This window comes from Triticum urartu, chromosome 6A (genome assembly GCF_056163025.1).
Source record: "Triticum urartu cultivar PI428250 chromosome 6A, HENAU_Tu73, whole genome shotgun sequence".
NCBI lineage: Eukaryota > Viridiplantae > Streptophyta > Magnoliopsida > Poales > Poaceae > Triticum > Triticum urartu.
The window spans coordinates 597,443,593-597,467,186 of NC_141878.1; the positions used below are offsets into that span (position 1 = coordinate 597,443,593).

Here is a 23,594-nt window from a genome sequence, read left to right on the forward strand (position 1 = left end):
AATCAAAGAAGCGGACGGCGGCACTCTCCGAGCTCGAGCGGCGGCGTCTCCCGGCCGGCCGTGCTCAAGGAAGGTACCGCCTTTTTTTCGCTTCTCCTCTCCTCTCCTGAGAGACCCTCCCTCCCTGTTCCTTCGTTGCAGTGGTTCCTCGGTTCCACATTGTGACGAACTAGGTCTCCAGGGAAAGGAACTTGGAGAGGGAATTGGGGATCGAGGTAGCAGACAGAAGGTTAGGTACAGACCAGAGGATAGTTAATCAGACCCCCCTTTCTCTCCTCACCTGCCACGCCTTAAGAGACGAGGCCACACACACATGCTCACCGCTCACTCAGTCATTACATGGGCCTGGCCCTAGTCACGGGACGCAGCCCGGTACGCCCGTGGGCCGTGACATTCCCCCCGCCTTAGTTTCGGCATGTCCCCATGCCGGTGCACGAGGAAAACGACGACGCAAATCCCCTTCCTTCTCCCAGGTCGCGCAGGACACCGGCCAGCCTGACCACTTGACGAGAATTCTGCCTGCTGTGGTTGTTCCGTGCGTGCGTGTCTCCGAGCTGATGATTGCCTCAGGAACAGTAAAGGCAAGGAAATTCAGTTCATCACTAACCTTGGCTGCTGTTGGAACATGGCGCTTGAGCTGAGACACGTGCACCACTGGATGCACCTGACTTGACTTGGGCAGATCAAGGCGATATGCTGCATTACCAATTCGAGCCAGAATCTTGTATGGTCCGAAGAAGCGGAAAGAGAGTTTCTGGTTCAACCTGTCGGCCAATGACGTCTGTATATATGGCTGAAGCTTGAGGTAAACCGAGTCACCAACCTTGAAACTTCGTTCAGAGCGATGCTTGTCTGCTTGCGACTTCATCCTTTGCTGGGCACGAAGCAATTGTTGACGGAGGAGCTGCAGCATCTCACTGCGCTCTTGAAGCCGCGCATCCAGATCAGCCACAGAACTAGTGGTGCTTGGTACAATTCCAAGATGACGAGGTACATGTCCATAGAGCACTTCGAACGGTGTCTTGTCCAACGCCGAGTGATATGTAGTATTATACCGGTACTCATCCAGGTGGAGCCACTCAAACCGTTTCTTAGGACAAGCATGCATTGTGCAGCGAAGATATGTTTCCAAACACTGGTTCAGCCGCTCAGTTTGGCCGTCCGTTTGCGGATGATAGGCGGAGCTCATGTGCAGCACTGTGTCAGAGAGTTTGAAGAGAGCTTGCCAAAAGTTGCTGGTGAAGATACGGTCGCGATCAGAGATGATCACCTTAGGCAAACCATGAAGACGGTACACAGAAGTCATATATGCTTGAGCCACTTGGAGGGCTGTGAATGGATGAGCCAAGGGAATGAAATGCCCATACTTGGTAAGCTTGTCGACGACAACCAGAATTACGTCGTGCCGGTGTGATTTGGGTAACCCTTCAATGAAATTAAGGCTGACCACCTCCCATGGCCTTTTGGGAATGGGCAAGGGCTGAAGCAAACCGGGTGTCTTGACATGTTCAGGTTTGGCACGCTGACAGGTCTGACATTCCGCCACAAATCGTTTGACATCCTGCTTCATTTTGGTCCATGCAAACAGTTGTTTGATACGATGATAAGTGGCATAGATTCCAGAATGTCCCCCGATGCCACTGGAATGCAGAGCTTGCATAATGTGGTTCTGAGCCAAGGGGTTGGCTCCAACCCAAATACGGCCTTTGAAGCGAAGAAGACCATCTCGGAGGGAAAATTCACCCTTCCCCGTGCCTGGTGGTGATGCGCTTAACTCAGCTATGAGTTGAGAAGCATGCGGATCATCCGCGTAACCCTGTTGAAGATTGTCCATCCATGTTGGGGTTGCTGAAGAAATAGCCATCACTCCGGTGTCCTCGTGTTGCCGAGACAGTGCATCTGCTGCTTGATTGGCCACACCTTGTTTGAACTGAATCTTATATTGCAAACCCATGAGCTTGACAAAAGCCTTGTGTTGGACACCAGTGTGCAAACGTTGTTCTGCAAGGTGCAACAGACTATGATGATCCGTGCGGATGATGAACTCAGCATGTTGCAAGTAAGGGCGCCATTTGTCTACGGCGTAGATGATGGCAAGACACTCCTTCTCATAGGTAGACAGGGCTTGACTTCAAGTGCACAAGGCCTTACTGAGATATTGTTGGGGAACGTAGCAGAAATTCAAAATTTTCCTACGAATCACCAAGATCGATCTATGGAGAAACCAGCAACGAGGGGAAGGAGAGTGCATCTACATACCCTTGTAGATCGCTAAGCGAAAGCGTTCAAGAGAACGGGGTTGATGGAGTCGTACTCGTCGTGATTCAAATCACCGGAGATCCTAGTGCCGAACGGACGGCACCTCCGCGTTCAACACACGTACAGCCCGATGACGTCTCCCATGCCTTGATCCAGCAAGGAAAGAGGGAGAGGTTGAGGAAGACTCCATCCAGCAGCAGCACAACGGCGTGGTGGTGGTGGAGGAGCGTGGCAATCCTGCAGGGCTTCGCCAAGCACCACGGGAGAGGAGAAGAACTTGGGAGAGAGGGAGGGGCTGCACCAAAGGCAAAAGGTGTGTCTCAAGAGGCCCTCTACCCCCACTATATATAGGGATCCCAAGGAGGGGGTGCGCCAGCCCTAGGAGATCCAATCTCCTAGTGGGCGGCGGCCAGGGGAGGAGTCCATCCCCCCCAAGGCACCTAGGAGGTGCCTTCCCCTTCTGGGACTCTTCCTTTTAGGGTTCCCTAGGCGCATGGGCCTCTTGGGGCTGGTGCCCTTGGCCCATGTAGGACAAGGCGCACCCCCTAGAGCCCATGTGCCCCCCCCGGGGCAGGTGGCTCCACCCGGTGGGCCCCCGGGACCCTTCCGGTGGTCCCGGTACAATACCGATGACCCCGAAACTTGTCCCGATGGCCGAAACAGGACTTCCTATATATAAATCTTTACCTCCGGACCATTCCGGAACTCCTCGTGATGTCGGGGATCTCATCCGGGACTCCGAACAACATTAGGTAACCACATACAAACTTCCTTTATAACCCTAGCATCATCGAACCTTAAGTGTGCAGACCCTACGGGTTCGGGAACCATGCAGACATGACCGAGACGTTCTCCGGTCAATAACCAACAGCGGGATCTGGATACCCATGTTGGCTCCCACATGTTCCACGATGATCTCATCGGATGAACCACGATGTCAAGGACTTAATCAATTCCGTATACAATTCCCTTTGTCTAGCGGTACGACACTTGCCCGAGATTCGATCGTCGGTATCACGATACCTTGTTCAATCTCGTTACCGGCAAGTCTCTTTACTCGTTCCGTAACACATCATCCCGTGATCAACTCCTTGATCATATTGTGCACATTATGATGATGTCCTACCGAGTGGGCCCAGAGATACCTCTCCGCTTACACGAAGTGGCAAATCCCAGTCTCGATTCGTGCCAACCCAACAGACACTTTCGGAGATACCTGTAATGCACCTTTATAGTCACCCAGTTACGTTGTGACGTTTGATACACCCAAAGCATTCCTACGGTATCCGAGAGTTGCACAATCTCATGGTCTAAGGAAATGATACTTGACATTAGAAAAGCTTTAGCATACGAACTACACGATCTTTGTGCTAGGCTTAGGATTGGGTCTTGTCCATCACATCATTCTCCTAATGATGTGATCCCGTTATCAACGACATCCAATGTCCATGGTCAGGAAACCGTAACCATCTATTGATCAATGAGCTAGTCAACTAGAGGCTTACTAGGGACATGGTGTTGTCTATGTATCCACACATGTATCTGAGTTTCCTATCAATACAATTATAGCATGGATAATAAACGATTATCATGAACAAGGAAATATAATAATAACTAATTTATTATTGCCTCTAGGGCATATTTCCAACAGTCTCCCACTTGCACTAGAGTCAATAATCTAGTTCACATCGCCATGTGATTAACACTCACAGGTCACCTCGCCATGTGACCAACATCCAAAGAGTTTACTAGAGTCAATAATCTAGTTCACATCACTATGTGATTAACACTCAATGAGTTCTGGGTTTGATCATGTTGCTTGTGAGAGAGGTTTTAGTCAACGGGTCTGAACCTTTCAGATCCGTGTGTGCTTTACAAATCTCTATGTCATCTCCTAGATGTAGCTACCACGTTCTATCTGGAGCTATTCCAAATAACTGTTCTACTTGGAGCTATTCTAAATTGTTGCTCCATTATACGTATCCGGTATCTCTACTCAGAGCTATCCGGATAGGTGTTAAGCTTGCATCGACGTAACCCTTTACGACGAACTCTTTATCACCTCCATAACCGAGAAAATTCCTTAGTCGACTAGTTACTAAGGATAAATTTGACCGCTGTCCTATGATCCATTCTTGGATCACTCTTGTACCCCTTGACTGACTCATGGCAAGGCACACTTCAGGTGCGGTACACAGCATAGCATACTGAAGAGCCTACGTCTTAAGCATAGGGGACGACCTTCGTCCTTTCTCTCTATTCTGCCGTGGTCGAGCTTTAAGTCTTAACTTCATACCTTATAACTCAGGCAAGAACTCCTTCTTTGACTGATCCATCTTGAACACCTTCAAGATTATGTCAAGGTATGTGCTCATTTGAAAGTACCATTAAGCGTTTTGATCTATCCTTATAGATCTTGATGCTCAATGTTTAAGTAGCTTAATCCAGGCTTTCCATTGAAAAACACTTTCCAAATAACCCTATATGCTTTCCAAAAATTCTACATCATTTTTGATCAACAATATGTCACCAACATATACTCATCAGAAATTCTATAGTGCTCCCACTCACTTCTTTGGAAATACAAGTTTCTCATAAACTTTGTATACACCCAAAATCTTTGATCATCTCATCAAAGCATACATTCCAACTCCGAGATGCTTACTCCAGTCCTCAGAAGGATAGCTGGAGCTTTGCATACTTATTAGCATCTTTCAGGATTGACAAAACCTTCCGATTGTATCACATACAACCTTTCCTCAAGAAAATCATCGAGGAAACAATGTTTTGACATCCTATCTGCAAGATTTCATAAATAATGCAGTAATCGCTAACATAATTCCAACAGACTCTTAGCATCGCTACGAGTGAGAAAATCTCACCGTAGTCAACTCCTTGAACTTGTCAGAAAACATCTTAACGACAAGTCGAGCTTTCTTAATGGTGATACTTACCATCATTGTCCATCTTCCTTTTAAAATCCATCTGTACTCAACAGCCTTACGACCATCAAGTAGTTCTTCCAAAGTCTACACTTTGTTTTCATATATGGATCCTCTCTCGGATTATATGGCCTCGAGCCATTTATCGGAATCCAGGCCCACCATCGCTTCTCCATAGCTCGTAGGTTCATTGTTGTCTAGCAACATGACTTCCAAGACAGGATTACGTACCACTCTGAAGTAGTACGCACCCTTGTCATCCTACGAGGTTTGGTAGTGACTTGATCTGAAGTTTCATGATCACTATCATAAGCTTCCACTTCAATTGGTGTAGGTGCCACAGGAACAACTTCTTTGTGCCCTGCTATACACTAGTTGAAGTGACGGTTCAATAACCTCATCAAGTCTCCACCATCCTCCCACTCAATTCTTTCGAGAGAAACTTTTCCTCGATAAAGGACCCGATTCTAGGAACAATCCCTTATTGCTTTCGAATCTGAGACAGGAGGTATACCCAACTGTTTTGGGTGTCCTATGAAGATGCATTCATCCGCTTTGGGTTCGAGCTTATCAGCCTGAAACTTTTTCACATAAGCGCCGCAGCCCCAAAATTTTAAGAAATGACAGCTTAGGTTTCTCTAAACAATAGTTCATTCGGTGTCGTCTCAACGGAATTACGTGGTGCCGCTTTTAAAGTGAATGTGGTTGTCTCTAATGCCTAACCCATAAACTATCGTGGTAATTCGATAAGAGACATCATGGTATGCATCATACCCAATAGGGTGCAGTTATGATGTTCGGACACACCATCACACTATGGTGTTCCAGGCTGTATCAGTTGTGAAACAATTTCCACAATGTCTTAATTCTGTGCCAAACTCGTAATTCAGATATTCATCTCTATGATCATATCATAGATACTTCTATCCTCTTGTCACGACGATCTTTCAACTTCACCCTGAAATTACTTGAACCTTTCAATAATTCAGACTCGTGATTCATCAAGTAAATACACTCAACATCTACTCAAATCATCTGTGAAGTAAGAACATAACGATATCCACTACACGCCTCAGCACTCATTGGACTGCACACATCAAAATGTACTACTTCCAACAAGTTGCTTTCTAGTTCCATTTTACTGAAAACAAGGCTTTCAGTCATCTTGCCCATGTGGTAAGATTTGCATATCTCAAGTGATTCAAAATCAAGTGAGTCCAAACGATCCATCTGCATGGAGTTTCTTCATGCATATACACCAATAGACACGGTTCGCATGTCTCAAACTTTTCAAAAATGAGTGAGCCCAAAGATCCATCAACATGGAGCTTCTTCATGCGTTTTATACCGATATGACTTAAGTGGCAGTGCCACAAGTAGGTGGTACTATCATTACTATCTTATATCTTTTGGCATGAACATGTGTATCACTACGATCGATATTCAACAAACAATTCATTTTAGGTGTAAGACCATTGAAGGTATTATTCAAATAAACAGAGTAACCATTATTCTTCTTAAATGAATAGCCGTATTGCAATAGACATAATCCAATCATGTCTATGCTCAACGCAAACACCAAATAACCATTATTTAGGTTTAACACCAATCTCGATGGTAGAAGGAGCGTGTGATGCTTGATCATATCAACATTGGAAACACTTCCAACACATATCGTCAGCTCACCTTTAGCTAGTCTCCGTTTATTCCGTAGCTTTTATTTCGAGTTACTAACACTTAGCAACCGAACCGGTATCTAATACCCTGGTGCTACTAGGAGTACTAGTAAAGTACACATCAACACAATGTATATCCAATATACTTCTATCGACCTTGCCAGCCTTCTAACCTACCAAGTATCTAGGGTAATTCTGCTCCAGTGGCTGTTCCCCTTATTACAGAAGCACTTAGTCTCGGGTTTGGGTTCAACCTTGGGTTTCTTCACTAGAGCAGCAGCTGAATTGCCGTTTCATGAAGTATTCCTTCTTGCCCTTGCCCTTCTTGAAACTAGTGGTTTCACCAACCATCAACAATTGATGCTCCTTCTTGATTTCTACTTTCGTGGTGTCAAACATCGCAAATATCTCAAAGATCATCATATATGTCCCTGATATATTATAGTTCATCACGAAGCTCTAGCAGCTTGGTGGTAATGACTTTGGAGAAAACATCACTATCTCATCTGGAAGATCAACTCCCACTTGATTCAAATGATTGTTGTACTCAGACAATCTGAGCACAAGCTCAACAATTGAGCTTTTCTCCCTTAGTTTGCAGGCTAAGAAAATCGTCGGAGGTCTTATACCTCTTGACGTGGGCACGAGCCTGAAATTCCAATTTCATCCCTCAAAACATCTCATATGTTTCGCGACGTTTCAAAAATGTCTTTGGTGCCTCAACTCTAAACCATTTAACTGAATTGTCACGTAGTTTATCAAAATGTGTATGTCAGATGTTCGCAACATCTACAGACAACGTTCGAGGTTCAGCACACTGAGCGGTGCATTAAGGACATAAGCCTTCTAAGAAGCAATGAGGACAATCCTCAGTTTACGGACCTAGTCCGCATAATTTCTACTATCAACTTTCAACTAATTTTTCTCTAGGAACATATCTAAACAATAGAACTAAAGCGCGAGCTACGACATAATTTGCAAAAATCCTTTTGACTATGTTCAGGATAATTAAGTTCATCTTATGAACTCCCACTCAGATAGACATCCCTCTAGTCATCTAAGTGATTACATGATCCGAGTCAACTAGGCCGTGTCCGATCATCACGTGAGACGGACTAGTCAACATCGATGAACATCTTCATGTTGATCGTATCTTCTATACGACTCATGCTCGACCTTTCGGTCTTCTGTGTTCCGAGGCCATGTCTATACACATGCTAGGCTCGTCAAGTCAACCTAAGTGTTTGCATGTGTAAATCTGTCTTACACCCGTTGTATGTGAACGTTTGGATCAAACACCCGATCATCACGTGGTGCATTGAAACAACGAACTGTCGCAACGGTGCACAGTTAGGGGGAACACTTTCTTGAAATTTTAATGAGGGATCATCTTATATACTATCGTCGTACTAAGCAAATAAGATGTATAAACATGATAAACATCACATGCAATCAAATAGTGACATGATATGGCCAATATCATTTTGCTCCTTTTGATCTCCATCTTCGGGGCTCCATGATCATCATTGTCACCGGCATGACACCATGATCTCCATCATCATGATCTCCATCATCGTGTCTTCTTGAAGTTGTCACGTCATCTATTACTTCTACTACTACAGCTAACGGTTAGCAATAAAGTAAAGTAATTACATGACGTTTATGTTGACACGCATGTCATAAATAAATAAAGACAACTCCTATGGCTCCTGCCGGTTGTCATACTCATTGACATGCAAGTCGTGATTCCTATTACAAGAACATGATCAATCTCATACATCACATATATCATTCATCACATCCTTTGGCCATATCACATCACATAGCATACCCTGCAAAAACAAGTTAGACGTCCTCTAATTGTTGTTTGCATGTTTTACGTGGCTGCTATGGGTTTCTAGCAAGAACGTTTCTTACCTACGCAAAAACCACAACGTGATATGCCAATTGCTATTTACCCTTCATAAGGACCCTTTTCATCGAATCCGATCCGACTAAAGTGGGAGAGACAGACACCCGCCAGCCACCTTATGCAACTAGTGCATGTTTGTCGGTGGAACCGGTCTCACGTAAGAGTACGTGTAAGGTTGGTCCGGGCCGCTTCATCCCACGATGCTGCCGAATCAAGATAAGACTAGTAACGGCAAGCATATTGAACAAAATCAACGCCCACAACTACTTTGTGTTCTACTCGTGCATAGAATCTACGCAATAGACCTAGCTCATGATGCCACTGTTGGGGAACGTAGCAGAAATTCAAAATTTTCCTACGAATCACCAAGATCGATCTATGGAGAAACCAGCAACGAGGGGAAGGAGAGTGCATCTACATACCCTTGTAGATCGCTAAGCGGAAGCGTTCAAGAGAACGGGGTTGATGGAGTCGTACTCGTCGTGATTCAAATCACCGGAGATCCTAGTGCCGAACGGACGGCACCTCCGCGTTCAACACACGTACAGCCCGATGACGTCTCCCATGCCTTGATCCAGCAAGGAGAGAGGGAGAGGTTGAGGAAGACTCCATCCAGCAGCAGCACAACGGCGTGGTGGTGGTGGAGGAGCGTGGCAATCCTGCAGGGCTTCGCCAAGCACCACGGGAGAGGAGAAGAACTTGGGAGAGAGGGAGGGGCTGCACCAAAGGCAAAAGGTGTGTCTCAAGAGGCCCTCTACCCCCACTATATATAGGGATCCCAAGGGGGGGTGCGCCAGCCCTAGGAGATCCAATCTCCTAGTGGGCGGCGGCCAGGGGAGGAGTCCATCCCCCCCAAGGCACCTAGGAGGTGCCTTCCCCTTCTGGGACTCTTCCTTTTAGGGTTCCCTAGGCGCATGGGCCTCTTGGGGCTGGTGCCCTTGGCCCATGTAGGCCAAGGCGCACCCCCTACAGCCCATGTGGCCCCCCGGGGCAGGTGGCCCCACCCGGTGGGCCCCCGGGACCCTTCCGGTTGTCCCGGTACAATATCGATGACCCCGAAACTTGTCCCGATGGCCGAAATAGGACTTCCTATATATAAATCTTTACCTCCGGACCATTCCGGAACTCCTCGTGACATCCAGGATCTCATTCGGGACTCCGAACAACATTCGGTAACCACATACAAACTTCCTTTATAACCCTAGCGTCATCGAACCTTAAGTGTGCAGACCCTACGGGTTCGGGAACCATGCAGACATGACCGAGACGTTCTCCGGTCAATAACCAACAGCGGGATCTGGATACCCATGTTGGCTCCCACATGTTCCACGATGATCTCATCGGATGAACCACGATGTCAAGGACTTAATCAATCCCGTATACAATTCCCTTTGTCTAGCGGTACGACACTTGCCAGAGATTCGATCGTCGGTATCCCGATACCTTGTTCAATCTCGTTACCAGCAAGTCTCTTTACTCATTCCGTAACACATCATCCCGTGATCAACTCCTTGATCATATTGTGCACATTATGATGATGTCCTACCGAGTGGGCCCAGAGATACCTCTCCGCTTACACGGAGTGACAAATCCCAGTCTCGATTCGTGCCAACCCAACAGACACTTTCGGAGATACCTGTAGTGCACCTTTATAGTCACCCAGTTACGTTGTGACGTTTGATACACCCAAAGCATTCCTACGGTATCCGGGAGTTGCACAATCTCATGGTCTAAGGAAATGATACTTGACATTAGAAAAGCTTTAGCATACGAACTACACGATCTTTGTGCTAGGCTTAGGATTGGGTCTTGTCCATCACATCATTCTCCTAATGATGTGATCCCGTTATCAACGACATCCAATGTCCATGGTCAGGAAACCGTAACCATCTATTGATCAACGAGCTAGTCAACTAGAGGCTTACTAGGGACATGGTGTTGTCTATGTATCCACACATGTATCTGAGTTTCCTATCAATACAATTATAGCATGGATAATAAACGATTGTCATGAACAAGGAAATATAATAATAACTAATTTATTATTGCCTCTAGGGCATATTTCCAACAGATATGCCACTGGGTGCTCTTTCTGCATGAGGACTGCTCCGATGCCCGTGTTGCACGCATCCGTTTCCAACACAAACTGTACCCCAAAATCCGGAATGGCTAAAACTGGTGCCTTGATCATAGCTTGCTTGAGCAGTTCAAAAGCATTTTGCTGGTCGAGACCCCATTGAAATGGAACGTGTTTCTTCAGAAGTTGAGTCAATGGTCGTGCCAGGATGCCGTAATGCTGTACAAACTTGCGGTAGTACCCAGTTAAACCTAGAAATCCACGCAATGCCTTGGATGATGTCGGGCAAGGCCAATTCTTCACTGCTTGGACTTTGGCCGTACCGGTTGCCACCCCTTTTTCACTCACCACGTGCCCCAAATATTCGAGTTCTTGTTGCATGAAAGAACATTTGCTTCGCTTCAAGAAAAACTGATTTTGTTTCAGTACCACAAAGACCCGTCGGAGCTGTTGCAAATGTTCTTCTTTTGTTTTGTTGTAAACTAACACATCATCAACAAACACAAGCACACTGTGGCGTAGATCAGGTTCAAATAGTTGATTCACCACTCCTTGGAAGGTTGGTGGTCCATTAGTGACCCCAAAGGGCATCACCAGGAACTCATACAAGCCTTGATGAGTCTGGAATGCAGTTTTGTATTGATCTTCTGCTGCAACACGAATTTGATGGTACCCCGACCTGAAATCCAATTTGGTGAAAAATCGGGCACCTGCTAACTCATCGAGTAACTCGTCAATCACTGGCATGGGGTGCTTGTTCTTGATTGTGAGGGCATTGAGGTGATGGTAATCAACACAGAAACGCCAGCTGCCATCTTTCTTTCGCACAAGCAACACCGGAGAAGCAAATGGACTCACACTGTGTTGAATAATGCCGTTGCGCAACATCTCCTTAACTTGCTTTTCAATCTCTGTTTTTTGTTGTGGTGTATAGCGATAGGGGCGTACTTTAACTGGTTGTGCTCCAGCCACCAGTGGAATGCGATGGTCTGCAGCTCGATGTGGCGGCAGTGCTTGAGGTGTAGCAAACAGTTCAGCGAACTCCTCCAACAGTGGCTGCATTTCACTCGGTATAGTATGTTCCTCTGTTTCAGAGCTTTGTTCAAGGGAACACACCATGGATACTGCCGCCGGAGACACTTGCACCATGTGTGTGACCGCATGATGATGAAGCAGCCCACGCACCTTCCTTGCTGACATCTTCTTGCAAGTCACGACTTTGTCAGTAATCCCTTGGAGGGTGATACATCTCCCCTTGTGAGAGAACCGGAGACAATGCCCCCTCCAGTTTGCCCACATGGGGCTATGATCACAAAGCCAGTCGGCTCCCAGAATCAGGTCATAACAGCCCAGCGGTAGCACCTTGACATCCTGAGTGAATGAATGTCCTTGCACTCCCCATTCCAGTTGAGGCACAAAAGAATCACACCTCATCCTGTTTCCATCTGCAATAACAAACGTCGATGGAGGCGTTGGTTCGGTGGTGAGATCCATCTCCTTGACCAGTTGCTCATTCACAAATGAGCAATCACTGCCTGAGTCCACTAGGATTAATATGTGTCGCTTGCCGATGAAACCGTGCAGTCAGAGTGTGCGCTTGGTCGAGCTCTTGGACACAGCCTCCGGCGAGCGAAGCATCATGATCTCACTATCATCACTGGATGCACCCATCTCGCCCTCTTCTGTTGGAGGATCCTCAGCTTGGAGCACCTCAATCAGTTCCTCAATAACATGGAGAGGCACGTGATCAGGGCACTTGTGTGTTTTGCTCCATTTGTCTCCGCAGGTGAAACATAACCCTTTTGCCCTACGGAAGGCCTTGAGAGACTCCACCTTGTCATCTGGAGGAGGTAGCACGACGAGCCTCATCAGATTTGCCAGTCACTTTGGACCGTATATTGTTCTTGTACTGATCGCGATCATGCTTGTTCTGGTCACGATCGTGCTTGTAAAATGAACGCCTCTTGTACGGGTCCAGCTCCTCTTCCTGCAACATTGCCAAAGTACAAGCAGTATCGAGATTTTCGGGGCGATGTAACCAAATAGCAGAACGAATGTCATCCCGCAATCCCGAAACAAACTCCTCCACAAAGAAACTCTCATCTAAGTTGGAATTGCAAAGCAAAATTTGATGCCTTAGTTGCTTAAAATGCTCATAGTACTCAGCTACACTACCAGTTTGCCTAAGAGCACGCAATTGTCTACGGTAATTGGCATACTTGTTCTTCCCAAACTTCTCCTGCACCAAACTGCACATAGTTGGCCAATTATCTATGCGGCCCTGGGCTTCAACATTCTGCCACCACAAGGCAGCTGTACCCCGAAAGTTCAGCACAGCATAGCGAGTTTTGAAACTCTCCCGGACTCTAAACAACTCAAAATAAACTTCACATTGCTGCTGCCAGAGCTTAGGATTTTCCCCATCAAACTTAGGGAATTCCATTTTGGGTGTGTGCGATCCTGGTGGACGCCCCCAATGCTCATGATATGTCCTATCATCTTCATACCCATGCTCTCCTCCCCCAAAATTGCGACCCGGAATTGAGACACTGTGATTGGGCGCACCTGTGACCGGGGCATGCATCCCGGCTCCCAAGAACCCAGGAGCATCACCCCGGAAGAGATGGGCGTCGCGGCGGTCACTTGACCTGAATCCAGCACGCCCGAGGTGGTAGTGGTCGGCGGCGGCACGATCCTGATGCGGGCGCAGCAGGTGCGTGGGCGGCACCGGTGCAGCCCTTGGAGATGGAGCGGTCACTCCTCCGCGGTCGACCTCCGGCTGCTCGACCCCAGGCCTCGCGTCCTGGTTGCTTGCGGGCGGCCCCCTGGTCGAGGCCGTCCTTGAACTCCACGAGCAGCTGCTTCATCAGATCGGCCATAGTCTGATTCTGCTCGTTCATCTCCTCCACTCTCTGGCTCATGGCCTCGATCTGCTGGTTCTGTTTGCTCGGCGCCAGAGTGGGCAGGATCGGTTGCTCTGAATACCAATTGTGACGAACTAGGTCTCCAGGGAAAGGAACTTGGAGAGGGAATTGGGGATCGAGGTAGCAGACAGAAGGTTAGGTACAGACCAGAGGATAGTTAATCAGACTCCCCCTTTCTCTCCTCACCTGCCACGCCTTAAGAGACGAGGCCACACACACACGCTCATCGCTCACTCAGTCATTACATGGGCCTGGCCCTAGTCACGGGACGCAGCCCGGTACGCCCGTGGGCCGTGACACACATGTAGACGCTTTTTTTTCATTCGCTTTCTTAATTGATAGGGGAAACCAATCCGGTAGTATATATCATCCATATATAAACTTATTAGTTATTAATGTTGGAAAGCCATTCTCCTAGGTAGTAGAAAGTAAGCTTTTTGCCTAGCGTTGCAGCAAATACTAGTAGTATTTCTGTTGAACAGATATCAGATTGGCCCTGTGAACACATCGTTCGTGGCAGGCAAAATGATTGATTTCCTTACTTTCTTTCTTGAACAACCAAGTGCTACAAGTGCTAGCAACTAATTTGCATATATGCTCTGGTTTTCTTGTTATTAATTAGCCAGGTGCCTCCAAAGTCCAAATAAGTTGGTTCAGATTCAGCACGTTTCTTTGTATTCTCTTTCTTAGTTTATTATTATTATTCCGGCTCTGCTTGCTACTTTATTATGGTGGTAGCGCCATTTTTTTCTTTCTAGCAATCTCCATGCGTTCCTGGTTGGTTCAGATTCTTTACATTTACTTTGCATTATCTTAGTTAGTCCATAAATAAAGTTAGTTAATGTTGTAAAGCCATTCTCGTAGGTAGTACTAGTAGAAAGTAAGCTTTTTGCCTATGGTTTTAGCAAATACTGAGTTATATTTCTAGTTGAACTCATTAATAACTGCACCGTGTGAACTCAACTCACCGGCTGTGGCATAATGATTTCCCTACTTTCTTTCTTGCCCAAGCAAGAGCCACACGTACTAACTAATTTGCATATATGCTCTGATTTTCATCTTATTAATTAGGTGCCTCCAAATAAGTTCTCGAAGAAAAAGTTGGTTCGGATTCAGCCTGACGTGACTGGATAGCATACACATGGTTCTTCCAGAATTGCTTTCTGTGTATAATTCAGAATTAAAGTAAGCCTGACCGTGGTTCTTCTTGCGGAATTGCTTGCATCAATTCTATCTCGTTTCTTTGTACTTATTCTCTTAGTTAGTTCAGTATTCAGACTTTGCTTGCTACTTAATTATGGTGTTAGCTAGTTTAATTTAATGATGTGGCCTGCCTGTAGCGTCATTTTTTTCTTTCCAACAATCTAGACACAGATAAGGTGCTAGCTAGCTACTTCGATAAATCTCCATGCTTATGAACAAAACACAAGATTTGGATGGATAAAAAATTGCTCAAAGTTCATCAATATATTTTTCGTAATGAGTGTTTGTCGCCAGTGTGGTCTCCATCGTCACATGCATTATTCAGATATATCATAAGCTTTGAGTCCAGCTCTTTGGTTGTTTTCTGAACCTTACCTGATTGGTACAGCTGAATTGAATTTGTTCCATGGAGGACCTACCGGAGGCTCTGCTGACAGAGATTCTCAACAGGATCACCATGACAAGTGATCTCAACTCTCTTTCCCTTGTGTCAAAGCAGCTCTACAAGATAGAGGGGAGTCAAAGGGGTGCTATCCGTGTTGGTTCCGGTCTTTGCACTGCTGCAAGAGCACTGACATCATTGTGCGCCCGCTTCCCAAATCTGCGGAAAGTGGAAATCAATTACTCTGGCTGGATACCTGGACATGGAAAGCAGCTGGACAACAAGGGCCTTCTTGTGTTTTCATCTCACTGTTCCTTGTTGATTGACCTCACCTTAAGCTTCTGTTCATGCATCGATGACTCTGGGCTTGGTTGCTTAGCGAATTGCAAGAAATTGGTGTCTCTCAGGCTGAACTCCACACCACAAATAACTTCGATTGGGCTTTTCTCGGTTGTACTTGGTTGCACAAGTCTATCTGCTCTCCACCTTATTGATTGCGAGAAAATCGACAGTGTAGAGTGGCTGGAATACCTTGGTAGGGATGGATCATTGGAAGAGTTTGTAGTGAAGAATTGCAAAAGAATCAATCATCATGACTTCCTAAAGTTTGGTCCAGGATGGATGAAGCTCCAGAAGTTTGAGTTTGAGAGGAAAAGAGGAAAATATGATAGTCTTATAGCCGTAGGTGGTAAGGTCTATGACTCCTCATACGATGCTCACAGCATGGATATATGTGATTTTTGCTGTGAGAGTTTGAATGATTTAAGGTTGGCGCATATTAAAACTTGGCCAGATGTAGGGCTTCGTGTTGTCCTAGGGAAGTGTAAAGCATTGGAGAAGCTTTGCCTTGAGTATGTTCATGCCCTAAATGATAATGACATGATTGCATTATCTCGGAGCTGCAGCAACCTTAAAAGCATCTCACTTTGGCTCAACCTGCAGCTTTACTCTAGTGATGTCGGCTATTGTGAAACCAGGACGTCATTTACAGATAACAACCTTTACGCTCTAGCCCTAAACTGTCGTATGCTTCAGATCGTAGACCTCAGCTTTACAGGATGTTCTCGTGACTGGCCATCAGAAATAGGATTCACACAAGAGGGTTTTCTGGTGCTCATTCAGTCCTGCCCGATTCGTGTTCTCGTGCTCAACAACGCCAACTTCTTTGATGACAAGGGGATGAAGGCCCTCGCATCCTCACCTCATCTGGAGACACTCGAGCTTATATTGTGCCATGCAGTAACTGATGTTGGGATGCGCTTCATTGCGCACACCCCATGCTTGAGTAATCTCACACTTCGGATGTGTCATAACGTTACTGATGCCGGAGTGGCTGAACTGGGATGTGTACATAAGTTAGAGTCTTTGGTCATTGATTATTGTGGTGAGATCTCTCTGGAAGCTGCGCAGGGTGAAGCTGCGCAGGGTGTTGCCAAGTCGGTTCACTACTCCAAGGACTGTTCAGATGCCCTTATGAAGACAATTGGTCTTGGGGCCTATTGATGAAGTGGCCTCCAAAATTTTCAGTATGAATTTGCTGCTGAAGCCATTAAGTTGTTCAGTGTGCATCATTGGATAAGGTTGTGCATCATCCGACCCAGATTCACCTCTCTGAACTTTTTGTTGCCTTCTACCTTCACTGCAATGATTTTCCTTTATGGCAGTCTAGTGATGATCTTTTGACGGCATCTGCTAAATGAAACTTTAGTAGTAGGCACCACTTGTGTATTAATATAAACCGTACGTAATTCTGGTTACTTAAGTTCTACTCTCTGTAGCTGTTTCGAAACCGGCATAAGTAGGCCTCAAGATTCCCTGTTTTTGCTGTGGAGGCACTATATGACCGTTTGGTGTTATTTGTATTATTTAAGCAAATGTCATGGACCCTTTTTTGTTGCGCAAGTGCTTTTGAAGACATATATATCTGCCTGCTATGTTCGCACGGCAATTTTGGTACGGGTCGTTGTATTAATAATATTATATGTCCAAGTTTCGATGGACATTTACAAAGGCGGCATGCTTGTTTTGATGACCTCAACTCTACTGGAGGATGTCTCAAAAGTATAGTGCTAGTTACTAGTAGCATAATTGTAGATTTAGATTCTAAGATGGCCTGAAGTTGAGGAACAACTGAAACTACTGAAGGCCTATAACATAGCTATGTGCTAATTACATGTAGGTAGTCACATCATGTCTTTGCTCTGGACATCCAACACTCAACAACATTTTATTCTTACCTTTTTGAGGGGGGTCGCATCTCTTTTTACCTATCATGTGTTTTATTGGTACAAATATTCATCTCTTTTTGAGGGGTTCTGATTTTCTGAATCCTTTTTAGACAGCTTGTTGCATCAGTTCAGATCGTAGGAACAACATTTGCCTTGTATTTGTAGCTCATCAAGATGCCAACTTTCCTTTGCTGGCTATGTAATTTTTGTTGTACTTTATACTAGAGCTAAAATGAAACATGCGCCTTGCCCTTGTTAAAAAGGGGGTGAATATTTTTCTTTACATTAGCTCCTGCACGCCCTGATCGTGTAGTGTCACCGTATTTGGGCCTCAAGTTAAATGTATAGTCTCTGAAGACTGGTAAACTGAATGTTGACTGAAGAAACAACAATACTAAAACTAACACCCTTTGATCCACTATCATGTAGTGTCACCGTATTTGGGCCTCAAGTTAGACTTGCTCGATGAAAAGGGATACATACAGAAGGTTGCTAAAGGAAAAATAGATGCAAAGAAGATAAGAACAGAGAAAATGAGGTGGGTGCACTTTTGTTGAAACTCTCAGTTTCCTGGTGACCGAAAGTGTGCTTGCACTTTGAACGTGACCAAAAGCTAACTTGACGAAACTCCCAATTTCCTGGTGACCAGCCTTCTGTCTGATTGTCCGAGGAACACTTTTGTTGAATAAAGCTCTCTAAATTGACCGCAAAAAAGAGAAGAAGATAGAAACAGAGAAAATGAGGTGGTTACCTTTTCATTTAGAAGGGGAAAACTAGGTGCATGTAAACACAATACAATGAATATGATTGTACTCCCTCCGTCCCCAAATAAGTGTCTCAACTTTGTACTATCTCTAGTACAAATTTGTACTAAGCTCAAGACAGTTATTTTGAGACGTAGGGAGTAGAATATAACAATGAATATGACAACAAGAAGAAAGAACGTTGAGCAATGACTGACACTAGTAGAAAACAGGGTACTAGTCCCGGTTCCAGAGGGCCTTTAGTCCCGGTTCTGGAATAGGGACAAAACAAACGGGACTAATACCCAAAACCTTTAGTCCCGGTTGGCTTACGAACTGGGACCAAAGGAGCTCCACGTGGCCGCTGTGGGCGCCCAGGCAGGAGGACCTTTAGTCCCGGTTGGTAACACCAACCGGGACCAAAAGACAGCCACGCGCTAGCAGCTCGCAGGCGCTGAGTTTTTTGTTTATTAAAGGGGGGTTTATGGATTTTGGAGGGTTAATTTAGGTGTTTCATATTGTGTTAGCTAGCTACTACATATAGAGAGAAGTGACCTCTCTTTCTCTGTGCTTGGTCGATGGTAGCTACTATACATATAGAGAGAAATTTTCTATGGAGACTTGCCAAGCACTCGATCCATACTGAAGATGTTCGACACAGAAGGAAGATGGCGACAAATGATAAATGTCAAATGTGTGGTGCCCAAGATTCTTGGCGCCATTCCCCCTGGAATGTTCCATGGCCCATTGTGTTTGGGCCTTGGTGGAATGTTCCCTCCTGGAATGTTCCATGTGAAGGAAATATGCCCTAGAGGCAATAATAAAGTTATTATTTATTTCCTTATATCATGATAAATGTTTATTATTCATGCTAGAATTGTATTATCCGGAAACATAATACTTGTGTGAATACATAGACAAACTAAACGTCACTAGTGTGCCTCCACTTGACTAGCTCGTTAATCGAAGATGGTTATGTTTCCTAACCATAGACATGTGTTGTCATTTGATTAACGGGAGGACATCATTAGGAGAATGATGTGATTGACATGACCCATTCCATTAGCTTAGCACCCGATCGTTTTGGTATCTTGCTATTGCTTTCTTCATGACTTATACATGTTCCTATGACTATGAGATTATGCAACTCCCGTTTGCCGGAGGAACACTTTGTGTGCTACCAAACGTCACAACTTAACTGGGTGATTATAAAGGAGCTCTACAGGTGTCTCCAAAGGTACATGTTGGGTTGGCGTATTTCGAGATTAGGATTTGTCACTCCGATTGTCGGAGAGGTATCTCTGGGCCCTCTCGGTAATGCACATCACATAAGCCTTGCAAGCATTGCAACTAATGAGTTAGTTGCGAGATGATGTATTACGAAACGAGTAAAGAGACTTGCCGGTAACGAGATTGAACTAGGTATTGAGATACCGACGATCGAATCTCGGGCAAGTAACATACCGATAACAAAGGAAACAACGTATGTTGTTATGCGGTCTGACCGATAAAAATCTTCGTAGAATATGTAGGAGCCAATATGAGCATCCAGGTTCCGCTATTGGTTATTGACCGGAGACATGTCTCGATCATGTCTACATTGTTCTCGAACCCGTAGGGTCCGCATGCTTAACGTTACGATGACAGTTTCATTATGAGTTTATATATTTTGATGTACCGAAGTTTGTTCGGAGTCCCAGATGTGATCACGGACATGATGAGGAGTCTCGAAATGGTCGAGACATAAATATTGATATATTGGAAGCCTATGTTTGGACATCGGAAGTGTTCCGGGTGAAATCGGCATTTTACCGGAGTATCGGGAGGTTACCGGAACCCCCTGGTAACCTAATGGGCCTTAATGGGCCTAGTGGAGGAAGAGGAGAGGAGTCCTAGGTACTGCCGCGCGCCCCTCCCCCCAAGTCCGAATTGGACAAGGAGGGGGGGGGGGGCGGCGCCCCCCTTTCCTCTCTTCCCTCTCCTCCTTCCCCCCAAGTCCTAATCCAACTAGGGAAAGGAGGGGAGTCCTACTCCCGGTAGGAGTAGGACTCCTCCAGCGCGCCTCCTCCTAGGGCCGGCTGCACCTCCCCTTGCTCCTTTATATACGGGGCAGGGGGGCACCTCTAGACACACAAGTTGATCCTCGTGATCGTTTTCTTAGCCGTGTGCGGTGCCCCCCTCCACCATAGTCCTCGATAATATTGTAGTGGTGCTTAGGGGAAGCCCTGCGACAGTAGAACATCAAGATCATCGCCACGCCGTCGTGCTGACGGAACTCTTCCCCGACACTTTTCTGGATTGGAGTCCGGGGATCATCATCGAGCTGAACGTGTGCTAAAACTCGGAGGTGCCGTAGTTTCGATGCTTGATCGGTCGGGCTGCGAAGACGTATGACTACATCAACCGCGTTGTCATAACGTTTCCGCTTTCGGTCTACGAGGGTACGTAGACAACACTCTCCCCTCTCATTGCTATGCATCACCATGATCTTGCGTGTGCGTAGGAATTTTTTTGAAATTACTACGTTCCCCAATAGTGGCATCCGAGCCTAGGTTTTATGTGTTGACGTTATATGCACGAGTAGAACACAAGTGAGTTGTGGGCGATATAAGTCATACTGCTTACCAGCATGTCATACTTTGGTTCGGCGGTATTGTTTGATGAAGCGGCCCGGACCGACATTACGCGTACGCTTACGCGAGACTGGTTCTACCGACGTGCTTTGCACACAGGTGGCTGGCGGGTGTTAGTTTCTCCAACTTTAGTTGAACCAAGTGTGGCTACGCCCGGTCCTTGCAAAGGTTAAAACTGCACCAACTTGACAAACTATCGTTGTGATTTTGATGCGTAGGTAAGCTTGGTTCTTGCTTAAGCCCGTAGCAGCCACGTAAAACTTGCAACAACAAAGTAGAGGACGTCTAACTTGTTTTTGCAGGGCATGTTGTGATGTGATATGGTCAAGACATGATGCTAAATTTTATTGTATGAGATGTTCATGTTTTGTAACCGAGTTATCGGCAACTGGCAGGAGCCATATGGTTGTCGTTTTATTGTATGCAATGCAATTGCGCTGTAATGCTTTACTTTATCACTAAGCGGTAGCGATAGTCGTGGAAGCATAAGATTGGCAAGACAACAACGAGGCTACGATGGTGATCAAGGTGTCGCGCCAATGACGATGGTGATCATGACGGTGCTTCGAAGATGGATATCACAAGCACAAGATGATGATGGCCATATAATATCACTTATATTGATTGCATGTGATGTTTATCTTTTATGCATCTTATCTTGCTTTGATTGACGGTAGCATTTTAAGATGATGTCTGACTAAATTATCAAGAAGTGTTCTCCCTAAGTATGCACCGTTGCGAAAGTTCTTCGTGCTGAGACACCACGTGATGATCGGGTGTGATAGGCTCTACGTTCAAATACAACGGGTGCAAAACAGTTGCACACGCGGAATACTCAGGTTATACTTGACGAGCCAAGCATATACAGATATGGCCTCGGAACACGGAGACCGAAAGGTCAAGCGTGAATCATATAGTAGATATGATCAACATAGTGATGTTCACCAATGAAACTACTCCATCTCACGTGATGATCGGACATGGTTTAGTTGATTTGGATCACGTGATCACTTAAAGGATTAGAGGGATGTCCATCTAAGTGGGAGTTCTTTAGTAATATGATTAATTGAACTTAAATTTATCATGAACTTAGTACCTGATAGTATCTTGCTTGTTTATGTTTGATTGTAGATAGATGGCCCGTGCTGTTGTTCCGTTGAATTTTAATGCGTTCCTTGAGAAAGCAAAGTTGAAAGATGATGGTAGCAATTACACGGACTGGGTCCGTAACTTGAGGATTATCCTCATTGCTGCACAAAAGAATTACGTCCTGGAAGCACCGCTAGGTGCCAGGCCTGCTGCTGGAGCAACACCAGATGTTATGAACGTCTGGCAGAGCAAAGCTGATGACTACTCGATAGTTCAGTGTGCCATGCTTTACGACTTAGAATCGGGACTTCAACGACGTTTTGAACGTCATGGAGCATATGAGATGTTCCAGGAGTTGAAGTTAATATTTCAAGCAAATGCCCGGATTGAGTGATATGAAGTCTCCAATAAGTTCTATAGCTGCAAGATGGAGGAGAACAGTTCTGTCAGTGAGCATATACTCTAAAATGTCTGGATATAATAATCACTTGATTCAATTGGGAGTTAATCTTCCAGATGATTGCGTCATTGACAGAATTCTCCAATCACTTCCACCTAGCTACAAGAGCTTCGTGATGAGCTATAATATGCAAGGGATGAATAAGACAATTCCCGAACTCTTTGCAATGCTGAAAGCTGCGGAGGTAGAAATCAAAAAGGAGCATCAAGTGTTGATGGTCAACAAGACCACTAGTTTCAAGAAAAAGGGCAAAGGGAAGAAGAAGGGAAACTTCAAAAAGAACAGCAAGCAAGTTGCTGCTCAGGAGAAGAAACCCAAATCTGGACCTAAGCCTGAAACTGAGTGCTTCTACTGCAAGCAGACTGGTCACTGGAAGCGGAACTGCCCCAAGTATTTGGCGGATAAGAAGGATGGCAAGGTGAACAAAGGTATATGTGATATACATGTTATTGATGTGTACCTTACTAATGCTCGCAGTAGCACCTGGGTATTTGATACTGGTTCTGTTGCTAATATTTGCAACTTGAAACAGGGACTACGGATTAAGCGAAGATTGGCAAAGGACGAGGTGACGATGCGCGTGAGAAATGGTTCCAAAGTCGATGTGATCGCGGTCGGCACGCTACCTCTACATCTACCTTCGGGATTAGTATTAGACCTAAATAATTGTTATTTGGTGCCAGCGTTAAGCATGAACATTATATCTGGATCTTGTTTGATGCGAGACGGTTATTCATTTAAATCAGAGAATAATGGTTGTTCTATTTATATGAGTAATATCTTTTATGGCCATGCATCCTTGAAGAGTGGTCTATTCTTATTAAATCTCGATAGTAGTGACACACATATTTATAATGTTGAAGCCAAAAGATGCAGAGTTGATAATGATAGTGCAACTTATTTATGGCACTGCCGTTTAGGTCATATCGGTGTAAAGCGCATGAAGAAACTCCATACCGATGGAATTTTGGAACCACTTGATTATGAATCACTTGGTACTTGCGAACCGTGTCTTATGGGCAAGATGAGCAAAACACCGTTCTCCGGTACCATGGAGAGAGCAACA

General features: G+C 45.4%; 1 protein-coding gene across 1 annotated transcript; it reads left to right on the forward strand.

Annotated features, from left to right (window-relative positions):
• On the forward strand, positions 1–17,340 carry LOC125513120 (F-box/LRR-repeat protein 14-like). Its single transcript, XM_048678164.2, has 2 exons — positions 1–73; positions 15,382–17,340. The coding sequence occupies exon 2, from the start codon at positions 15,400–15,402 to the stop codon at positions 16,876–16,878; it is 1,479 nt and encodes a 492-aa protein (XP_048534121.2). The 5' UTR covers positions 1–73; positions 15,382–15,399; the 3' UTR covers positions 16,879–17,340.
• The last annotated feature ends 6,254 nt before the right edge of the window (positions 17,341–23,594 follow it).

Coding starts and splice junctions, on each gene's coding strand:
- LOC125513120 (XM_048678164.2), top strand. CDS start 15,400: ATGGAGGACCTACCGGAGGCTCTGCTGACAGAGATTCTCAACAGGATC.